Source organism: Glycine max, chromosome 12 (genome assembly GCF_000004515.6).
Source record: "Glycine max cultivar Williams 82 chromosome 12, Glycine_max_v4.0, whole genome shotgun sequence".
Classification (NCBI taxonomy): Eukaryota; Viridiplantae; Streptophyta; class Magnoliopsida; order Fabales; family Fabaceae; genus Glycine; species Glycine max.
This window is the reverse complement of record NC_038248.2, coordinates 15646057-15657377: the sequence shown is the minus strand read 5'-3', so window position 1 is coordinate 15657377 and position 11321 is coordinate 15646057. Positions and strand designations below refer to the sequence as shown.

The following is an 11321-nucleotide window of genomic DNA, read 5'->3' as shown; positions in this document are numbered from 1 at the left end:
AACTTAACCAACCTTTGTTGGTGGAAAGATTTGTTATTGGACATTAAAAATTTGTTACTTTAGCATATAATAATATAGTATTATGATTAAGTAGTCAACAATCAGAGGAACGACAACAAAAAAGATGAAAACTTCACAATAAAAATCATCCAAGAAATTTGGTTATCTCAAATTTAGGTATTGTCATTTTTTATTTATTTATATATTTATTTATTTTCTAAGACTGCGTAATTTAGCCAACATTTAATTGAATATTTAAATATTCGTTTATATATTTCCTGTGTATATTTAGTTATATCAAGAGTTAAGAAGAAATCATTTCGATCTTAAAAAAAGAAATTATTTCAATGATGATAATAATAATTATTAATTGGGCTGTTTGGATTTCACAAAAAAATATAAAAAAATTGACCAAACCCAACTTGTTCAAATTTGTATAAATTTGGTCATGGGTTTGATTGAACCCAGTGAACACTCTTTGGTTTCATGTTACAGAATTGATTTTGAATTTAAAATTGATTTTAGATAAATCTTTACATGTTTAATTATTTCACGTCAAAGAATATTTTATCATTACTTTTGGATGCATAATTGATTCTAAATTAAAATAACTATGAACAACTTTTGTGTTGGATCAATCATTTTATACTAAATTTTATTCTTAATTTAATTTTATAAGAAAAATATTCAAACAAAAATTATATCACTTTCAAAATTGATTTCATTAAAAAAAATTAAATTACTATTTGGGCCCAGCCTGTTAAAAAAAATTAGTATAAAATTATATCATTTTATACTAAATTTTATTCTTAATTTAATTTCACAATAGACTTCCGCGAATTGAATATAAACCTTGAAAAAATAATTTATTTTACAGTTTGAACTTCTCCTATCCATCCAAAATGCATAAATTGGGGGTTTCCAAGATTAAATGAACTATATTAATCGGTAAAGATGTGCAAAAGTTAGTTGGGTAAAAAAATCGAATCAAATTGGTTTCAAATTATTTTAACCCGTTCGATTTAATATCTAAATAATCAAACTAATTTAGAAATTGGTTTAAGATTAAATTGATTTTAAAAAATTGGTTGTGATCTGAATTAGTTTTTAACCTATTTTAAACTAGGTTTTAGAGTCCAATTTGAACTCATCTTCGAATTAGCTTTTGAATTTATTTTTTCAAATAAAAAATATTTAAATAAAAATTAATTCAATTAATCAAGCTAATTTTATAGAAATAATTCAATTAACTAGATTAATTTTATAAAATAACATAAAAAAATTCAACTTAACTTCGATTAGAATCCAATTCAATCGGAACTAATTTTTTAAAACAGGTATTAGTGGTCGGTGTCCACCCAAGTTCTAGTGGCGTCACAAACTCTCTGTTTTCTCCATATCATAACACGTGACACACGTGCCCCTTGCGATATTCTTTATTAAATACCTGTTCTTCCAACCATAACCACACCTCACCCAGTTGCAGAAAGAAAAGACCATCAAAGTTTCACTTCAGCCTTATCCGGTTTAGGGTTTCGGTTTTTGACCCTACCTTTGACGTATCGAAACCTTAAGTTTCGGATCAGGTAATCTCCGATCATCTTTTCTTCTCAGATTTGATTTCTCTTCCGTGCTAATTTTAGGGTTCGACTTTCGCTCTATCACCCATAATCTAAGTTCGTCTCAATTTTCTTTGCTGCTTTTTTATTCGGTTACCATACAATTTTTTTGGGGTTTGATATATTCTTGATCAGATCTTTCAGCTATAAATCGCATATTTGTGATTAGTGAAAGTTGTTTTTTTTTCTAATTCAATATTCCATTTTAATTTTGGTGTACGGTGATTTTTGAGGTATGGGATTTTTTTTTCTGTGATAACTTTTTGACGGTGTGGTTGCTAGATTGTCACTATGAACTATATCAATTTTAAGTCAAAACCTGTAATCTAGGAAAGCATTCAGTTTTGTGCTACTGAGATCTTTTGAATTTATCTAAATTCAGTATTTTAAATTGTGAAAAAGTTTAAACTAATTGTGGATTTTATTTAATTGCTTTCATTTTAAATCATTTAGTTGCATTATTTTTGGGGTTTTTAATTCGAAACAAAGGTAATTAGGTAAACAATTTTTAATACATGGGATGGTCAATGCTGATATCTTCTTTCGTTTGGTGTGTTGAAGATTATTTTGATGCGATGATTAATGACACTGGTTTTACTTTTGTAATTTGTTAATGACACTGGTTTTACTTTTGTAATTTGTTAAAGCGTGCTATCATAGTAATTCAATGTAGCTAATTTGTTGATTGTAATTTCAGGTCTGAGCAATCTGGTTGGTAGAACCTTTGGTCTTAGAGAGTCAAGTTTTATGTCTGAATTAGACGATCAAATTCCTACTGCCTTCGGTATGTTGTGATCTTTTTCCAGGGAATAAATATCAGTATATATGTAAGATTAACATAGTGGGTTTTTTCTTTAAATGTTTCCTCTCTTAGTTTTATTGTGGTATCTGTACTAGCAGAATAGGGTACCTATTGTTGAACTTCACAATTTCTGTGTCAAACTATTCTAACTTTTATGTCTTGCTGTAAGTAATCTGTATATCTTATAGGTACTTAGTGACTGATTGTTACCAGTTATATTTAGTGATTGAATGCAATATATATATATGTGTGTGTGTGTGTGTGTGTGTGTGTGTGTGTGTAATGTGTTGTCTGCCCTCAATTTGTAGATCCTTTTGCTGATGCAAATGCTGATGACTCGGGTGCTGGGTCAAAGGAGTATGTGCATATTCGGGTACAGCAGCGAAATGGAAGGAAAAGCCTGACAACCGTTCAGGGATTGAAAAAAGAATTCAGCTATAACAAGATACTTAAAGATGTTAAGAAAGAGTTCTGTTGCAATGGAACAGTTGTTCAGGACCCAGAACTAGGACAGGTATGTGTTGTTGACATCCTCCTGTCAAACAATGATTTATCCCTTGTTAATTCAAGTTACACATGTATGTGGTTGTAGGTTATTCAACTTCAAGGTGATCAGAGGAAGAATGTTTCTACCTTCCTAGTCCAGGTAACTATTGCCTCATGTTTGTGCTATATAGTGTGTTGTCCTAATTAATTTCTTCATTTTAATTTTCATATTTTTTCAAGTCCTCTTCTTGCTTTGCTGTTTTTCACAATGGTGTTTCAAGGCTTATTTTTGGAATGACTCATTTTAGAGAATAAGCTTCTTGATTGTACCTTTTGGTTTTATTTATTGGTCTTGGGAATGACATAGTAATAGCGCAGGCAACTGGATATCCTTTTGAACAATCTTCATAAGTAATTTTGATGTTGCAATCTTAGTTGGACAGTCTTTTGACAAATAATTTGGCAGTTAAAATCCAGTGATCATATCCAATATTTTTGAATTATATATGGTGAATGTGCACCCATGCCCTATTTACCCCTCTAAAAGAGTAGAAAATTTATTTAACTTGAAGTTTTTTGGTCTTGTAAGAGAGAATGCAGAGAGAAACGAAAAGGAAGCGTAAATCATGGTTGTATTGTAGCTGAATGGACTTTATTTAGCACAAATCCTAGTTGGGTCTTGTGACAATGTTTTGCAATCTTATAATTGAATTGATGGTATATATTACCCTGTAGAATGCTGATCATACTTGTTCAGTCACATTCTGACAAGTACACCTTCATTCATACCTCCAGCGATATTAAAAAAAATCCTCTATCTAATTATCTTGTTGGATGTTTTCACTTGTGAATGTGAACAGGCTGGCATCGTGAAGAAGGAGCATATCAAGATTCATGGTTTCTGAGCGGTTGGAGTCTCAAGTGTCAAGTCTTACGTGCCTGCCTATGTGTTGGGCATATATAATCTGAGTTGTGTATGTGATTGTGGTATTTCTGATGTGTTCTTATGTTTTACCATGTGATGTGGGATTATGGATTTCAGAACATTGTGTGTTCTTTGCTTTGAAGACATAATATGAAACAGTTTAATGGACCTCGTATACGATCTTATTTCATTTAGAATTTAATAATAATTATAAAAAAAAACTGTAGCTTCGAATGCTCGAGCTCTTGTAAGCTGTCGCTTCAAATACCCCTTTTGAACGAGATTCATACGAATTTGAAGGTTATACTTAGGGGTATTGAGCATGTTATAGTTTCTCTAGAACGTATATTTAGGGGCTTCATAGTTTTCTCACAAGAAGTGTCTAATTAAAGTTTAGAGGTTTCCTTAGGAAATTTACGTACTGTTAGACCCTTGATTGGAAAGGGTTACAGACTTACAATAATGATGCACCGATGGATCGGATCACATGTTCAACTAGATTACTACCCTACAAGTGACTAAGAAAAGTTACATGGAATGTATTTATCGTTATAATTCACACTAAATACTGTGAACTAAATTTAAAAGTGTAATCGGAAACCTAGTAGCTAACTAATCAAATGCCCGTCTAGATTGGTGTTTTATTTAGATAGTACTCTTAATTCATTGACAGTGACCTGGTTCCCAAGAAATTCGATGCAGGATAAAACAGGTAAATAATTATGATGGTTTTTTATTTTTTGGAAATTATGATGGTTTTATTGAGACAATTACTCTTGAAGAAAGTGGAGATATATTTCAAAATTTTAAGAGGTTTAATTTGAATTTGATAAGACATTTTAGTTACTTTTTAGTTATTTAATAAACGGGTTATTTTATTATATTTTTTTCTTGAACATTTATTAGATTTTTTAATTTATGTTTATTTTGTAGTTACCTTAACATATAATTCTATTAAACATTTGTAATTTAATTTAATAAGATAATTTTTTAATTTCTAATTAAATTTTAACTACAATTAACTTTTTAACTTTGAGCTAATTTTTTAAATTAGTTTTTTCAAACACAACCCTTATTTATTGAAACCGTTTTTGTATGTAATGTAGAACTCTGCTACATATAATGTGGAGAGTTATGAACCTAAATTATCCATAATATCGGCCATGATGAAAAGAAGCATCAGGCTGAGCTAATCTCGCTAAATGAGGTCCGTACACAGAACTTGTAAAGCCATATTAAGGAATAAATAGTCTTTATGCTAAAGCTTAGTGGGAAAAAAGTTGATAGAAATAAGGAATATCTAGCTTCAGAGATTTGTTTTTCCTTCCTCAATAAGACACAACATTGATTATGAAGTAACATTCTCATGTGCGTGTCAAGCGTGATATATGTCTAACGGGGTGTTGTTATGGAAAACTTATGACTCACTTCATAATGAAAATCGGATCAGGAACTTTTCCTTAGGAGTGTGTTTGGATGGAAAATTTAAAATTTTGAGAAATTTTTAATTCTAAGAATTTTAAATATTTCAATTGAAATTATTTTATTTTCAAAATTTTGTGTTTGGATAAAAAAAATTAAAATTATGAGAGTAAAAATAAATGAATGAAAATAAAGAAAAAAATATGGTTGGTGTGTTAGTTATACGTGTTTTTTTTCACTCACACCCGATCAATGTTTTACGAGCTCAAACGGTGTTTCTTGAATAAGAGTGTAAGAAGAGAATTTTAATTTCTCACCTTTTAGAAGAAAATTGAAATTCTAGATTTTTAGTTATTTAAAATTCTGTTTTAAAATTTTAAATTCTTCACAAAAAAACATGTAAATAATGAATTCTAGATTACAAAAATTCAAATTCTCTGATAAATTACTTTTCTCGGTTAAAATTCTCTATCCAAACGCACTCTAAGAGGTTTTTAAATTCCGAAATTTTAAAATTCTGGAGCAATTTGATTGGCTAATTTTTTTTTCCAGGAAATTGAAGAATTTAAAATAACAGCTGAAAAGGATAAATTGGCTAATTTTACGATTTTTCCATTTTTTCCTTCCATAAAAGGAATACGGATTAATTCGTATGAATCCAATTTGCAAGTTTTTTTTTTAATTTTTTTTCAAAAATATGTTTTATGGATTAATGGTCCAAGGAGGAGTCAAACATGTGATTTTCAAATAAGGAGAGTCAAACATGTGATTTTCAAATTATTAATATGATGTTTTAGCCAACTAAACTAATAATCCAATTATGATATAAAATAAATAATGTTATATATAACATCAAAATTTCTAATATATATTCAATGTTCATGTAAATTTAAATAATAAATTTTGTGACAATTAATTTTGATATAACTTATACAAATAATTTAATTTGTATATTTTTTATAAATAAAAAAATTTACTATTAAAAAAAATTAATTTAATAAAACTAAAGAAAAATACTTATAAATAACGTAATCCGTATAAGTTATACGAATTGTATAATCCATAAAAATAAAAAACACTTAAAATATTTTTAAAATTTTATTTTAATATTAGATATACAAGCAATATGCCTCATGCACCTGTCAAAGCCCTTCTCTAGTTTAGGTTGAGTTGATTAATCATTTTGGCTTTTCCTAGTTTTGACTGTATATTTATATAACTTTAGCTCTACTTATTATTGGATAGATTATTTATCTTACCAACAAAAGTATGAATCAGTTACACTGAGAAAAATAAGCTCTAAGAAAAAAAAACTAAAACTATTAAATAAAAATAAATGATATAAAAAAGTAAAAAAAAAATCATAAAAATGAACTAAAAATAACATTAACTATTCTTTTCTAAATGCTCTACTAGACAACGATTTGGCAAAAGAAGACAGGCAAAAGATATACTAGCTATGGATTCTATAAATCAGCAATCCTTTTCATGCCACTCCATATAGATGGATCCGCATGCAAGATATTCCAAACGAATCTGAACCTTGAATGGCCATAATGACTCATCTTGCAAGAACAATACATAAGAAGACATCAAAGAGGTTGAAATGAAAGATATATAATCCAAAAACTTTTTTACTTTTTTAATTAAAGCCACCTTCATGATTTCCAAACAATCCGTGATATCTGTCCTTTTACAACGAAGATAGTGAACCAAATGATCTTTCATTGGTGGGCATGTCGTGACAAAAAAGATGGACCTTTTTGGTGGCAAAATATCACAAAAAGTGTGAGAGAAAATCATGGAACCCCATTAAAAAGTGGAATTCGTATACCCAGAGTCACATGGACTTCGGCTAGTATTATCGAGCATGCTCTACTTCTGAGTTGGGACCGAAGAAGCCACTTGCTCTTCTTTACCTTGTTGCATGAATGACACTTGTTGCACTTGGCAGATAATGACAGAATGATCGACATTTCAGGACAGAAATTTACATACAAAACTAAGATGTAATGTAACTTTTGGTATTATTCTGCAATTAGAATTAGAGTTTTATTTTAATAATTAATGTAAATATTTAATAAGTATTACAAAATTACTATAATTATTTTCATAGATTTTATGTATTATAAATTAATGAGTACTAAGAAAAATTAAATATTTAGTTAATCATTAAAAATTAAATAACCAATATATATAGAAAATAGATAAAAAGATTTATCTCGACATCATCCTTTCCATATTATACTTACCAAAATTCCAAACTAGGACATGTTAGGGTGGACGTGGCCAAAGTGGGATCTCAAACTTTAAGTGTCTTTTTGCTTGAAGAGACATTTTTATTAAGAGGACAAGAAAAACAACCTGCAAAATGAAGTACTTCGATGTTCAAATAAATATAAGTTAGGAGATAAAATAAGTATATGCTTAAATGTAAGTTCAAGTAAGCGACAAAGAGAAATGTGTTCAGGCTTGTTGCTTGTGTGTCGGTGTGTAAAATTGTGTTAAAATTTGATGGAACCTGATATTTATAGGAGTGAAGTGTAAATATAGTCTTGACAGATAATTCCCAAGTCATACTAATATTCAAATATTAATAGGTTAAAAATAACTTGTCATTTAAGGAACTTAGTTGCTGAGGGTTGAATCTGAATATCTGTGCTCCTATTCCAGAATTAACGTGGAAGGTTGACACGTATATCAGAATGTATAGGATATTACATGTATTTTGTGAACTTTAGACAGTACACAACATATTATTATTATTATTATTATTATTATTATTATTATTATTATTATTATTATTATTATGGAGACATTAATGATAAATATTTATCAATTTTATTAATGATTAATTTTTATGAAAAAATGTAACTAATCTTTAATAAGTCCCCCTTCTCAAATAATACAATTTTTCATGAGATTGAGTCCAATTTCTTTTCCTCTCTTCCGCACGGGTTAGTCATAGTCCGAACTCCTTTACTTCTTATATATATATATATATATATATATATATATATGGTGAAGTAGTTAATGTAAAATTATTTAAAATTAATTATCTATATTATTATAATAATGATTAATGTAAGTTAGGATAAAATTATGTAAAATTAGTTGTATTTGTTATTATTATTATATATAATGATTAAAATGATAACTAGAATGAAATTGTGGAAAATTAATTGTGTGTATGTTATTTTATTATAACGGTTAAGGTTATTATTATTTAAAATAAAATTAGTTTCAATTTTATGTGTAAAAATAATAAATATATTTTTAAAAGTTATTACTTATTCAAAGTTAAACATCTACAAAATTACAAAAAGGAAGTATTACTTATTCAAAGTTAAACATCTACAAAATTACAAAAAGGAAGAAATTTTTTAGCCCTCCTCTCTGAATATATATATATATATATATATAAAGAAATTAACCTTTCTTAAAATTAAAAGTTAAAACCAAAATTAAAAAATAAAATTATTTTTTTTATTTTGGTTTAAAACTCTGTTTAATTATCTAATAATTAATTATCTGATTTGTATATATAATTTATTTATTGAGGAAAAAAAGGGAGAATGGATATACAAATTTTGAAGAAAAAAACATTTTACTTAGACTTTTTTTATAAAACTACTTTTTTTACATAAAATTAAATTCTATTTTTGAAATAAAAAAGAAACACTATTGTCATGTCTCTTAAGAAAGGCTAGTAAAACTTGATGGAAATTCTATGTATTTTTTCAAAACTTTGTCTCTGTGTAAAACAAATGGCCAGTAAAACTTGAGGCAAATGTTATGGAAAGGCTTACAATATTTGTACATCTATTTTTTCATTCTATATGTTTTTTTTTTTAATTTTTTCTTATTTTCTATCACATTATTTATTATATTTTTTTCTCTCTTTATTTTTTTCATTTCTTTTCTATCTCTTTTATTCTACTTCTAAACAAAATTAGGTTTTACTTGAATATTTTCTTTCCATAATTATATCTCTTTGTAAACCATCTTTATAAATGTTCATTTCATTTACATTTAATCTCATTTCCGATTTGCACTTCATTTTTCTATTTTTCTTTAAGAAAATTTTCAACGTCACTTATTGTATATTATTTTCTCTCTTACTTTTTTTTTCCTAATAATTCTAAATTTTCTTCTCTTCTAACATTTCCATACTAATCCACCTACTTTCTTTGCATGTAAATATTAAATATATTTTATATTTTCAAAATACTAAATATACATACCTTTTCATTTAATACTTTTTTTTATGAAGAAGTCAAATAGTTTGTAGAAAATTATTAAGATATTGTCTATGGTCCTTGAGAATTAAATGAGAATATTTTTATAATCTAAAAGGGTGATGTAATAATATAAGGTTTTACTGTATTTATATGTGAAAAAATAATCTAAATATAATGATTTATATTTGATTTTTGTGTGTGTAAAATTTCTTAAACTAATAATAATGACACTACTAGTCTTTACCAAGACAAAAAAATGAAAATATTTTTATTGTAATTATAAAAAATATGAATCCATTTAGATTATTAAACGCTAATTTTGTTTTATATCCTTAGATAAGTACAGAATTTATTAATGACATGTCTACTCATTCTCCCTGTAAGTAGATGTGATTATTGACCCGTTAAATAATTTAATCATTGGTGAAAAAATTACCCCTTAAATTATGTGCCTTTTCTTTAAATATTATTATATTACATAATTTATTTAATTCTATGAATATTTTTAAAATAAAATTTAAACCATTTAAGACTTACCTAGTTTTGTTGACATAGATGAATTAGTTATTTTTTTTTTTCTTATACAAAGAACCATGTTACCGAGCAACGCTAGTAATACAATATGTATCACACTCTTTTATTAGTTAAAAATTAATAAAAAAAATAAAAATTCTTAAAATTCTTATATCTTATTTAATAAATTTCCCCCCACAATTTTTAATTAATAATAAAAGCTATATTAAAAGAAATAAGTAAGTGAGTTTGTTGCTAGCCACTTGCTAGCTTTCCTATATTTACATGAACAAAGCTTACATATAATTTTGTAAGTGCTGTTGATATAATTTTTTTTATTAAAATTTAAATTTTCATTTTAGCAATTTGCATTAACATTTGAGGACGTCTTTTTATTACACTTTATTATCAACATAAAACTTCAATTTTGATTCTATAGATAGCCCTGATAACACCCATGTAACTACATCTAAATATTATTCTATTTAGGGTGACAAATTGTAAAAATGCAAGATGGTGAGAAATTTATCCATAAAAAATAAAAAATTTAAATTAATTTCTAAATGAGCAAAATGGTGTGACATATTAATTTTATGAATAATTTAATGATAAATTGATTCTTAAAATTTGTAATTTAATTAATGACATATTGATTTTTGAAAAAATACAACTTACTATCTTTTCTCTAATTATAAGATATAGTTAACTAATTTAGGCTTATTAAGAAAATTACTTAATAACATTAAATTTTTTGTCTATAATTATAATGTTTTTTCAAATATATCTTTAATTTTATTGAGAATCTATTTATTTTCTCCTACATTTATACTAGAAACAAAGAGAAAGTTTAGGATGTTTTAGTAAAAAATAATTAATACACAAAAGAGATAAAATGAAATATTTTTTTTATTGACTTATAAATAAGAATCAAACAAAAGAAGTATTTTTAAATTGATGATTAAACATTACAAATTTTATAACAAAAGTGTCTCACAATTTTAATAACAAAATCAATTTATCATATTTTTACACATTCAAAGATTTTTTTTTTTTTGAGAAATTAATTTTTCACCCTCACATCTTAGAAATCAAATTTACTATTTATCCTTCAATTTATCTGTACCGAGTTTACCGTTTACCCCTTGGTAAATGGTAAAGAAAACTCCACTTGCAGTCTTTGCACTACCAAAGTACCAATGGTACAATGTAACTGATAGATAAATCAACGCAAATGATCTCGATTCAAAAGTCAGCACCGTTGATTTTCAATGATAAGTTGCCACGTGTCCTCCATGCATTCTCTAGAAACCCGT

At 26.7% G+C, this 11321-nt stretch overlaps 1 protein-coding gene across 1 annotated transcript; it reads left to right on the top strand.

Annotated features, from left to right (window-relative positions):
* Window positions 1-1426: 1426 nt before the first annotated feature.
* LOC100306129 (uncharacterized) lies at window positions 1427-4007 on the top strand. Its single transcript, NM_001251088.2, has 5 exons — window positions 1427-1586; window positions 2317-2403; window positions 2730-2935; window positions 3014-3067; window positions 3768-4007. The coding sequence occupies exons 2-5, from the start codon at window positions 2367-2369 to the stop codon at window positions 3810-3812; spliced, it is 342 nt and encodes a 113-aa protein (NP_001238017.1). The 5' UTR covers window positions 1427-1586; window positions 2317-2366; the 3' UTR covers window positions 3813-4007.
* Window positions 4008-11321: the final 7314 nt, after the last annotated feature.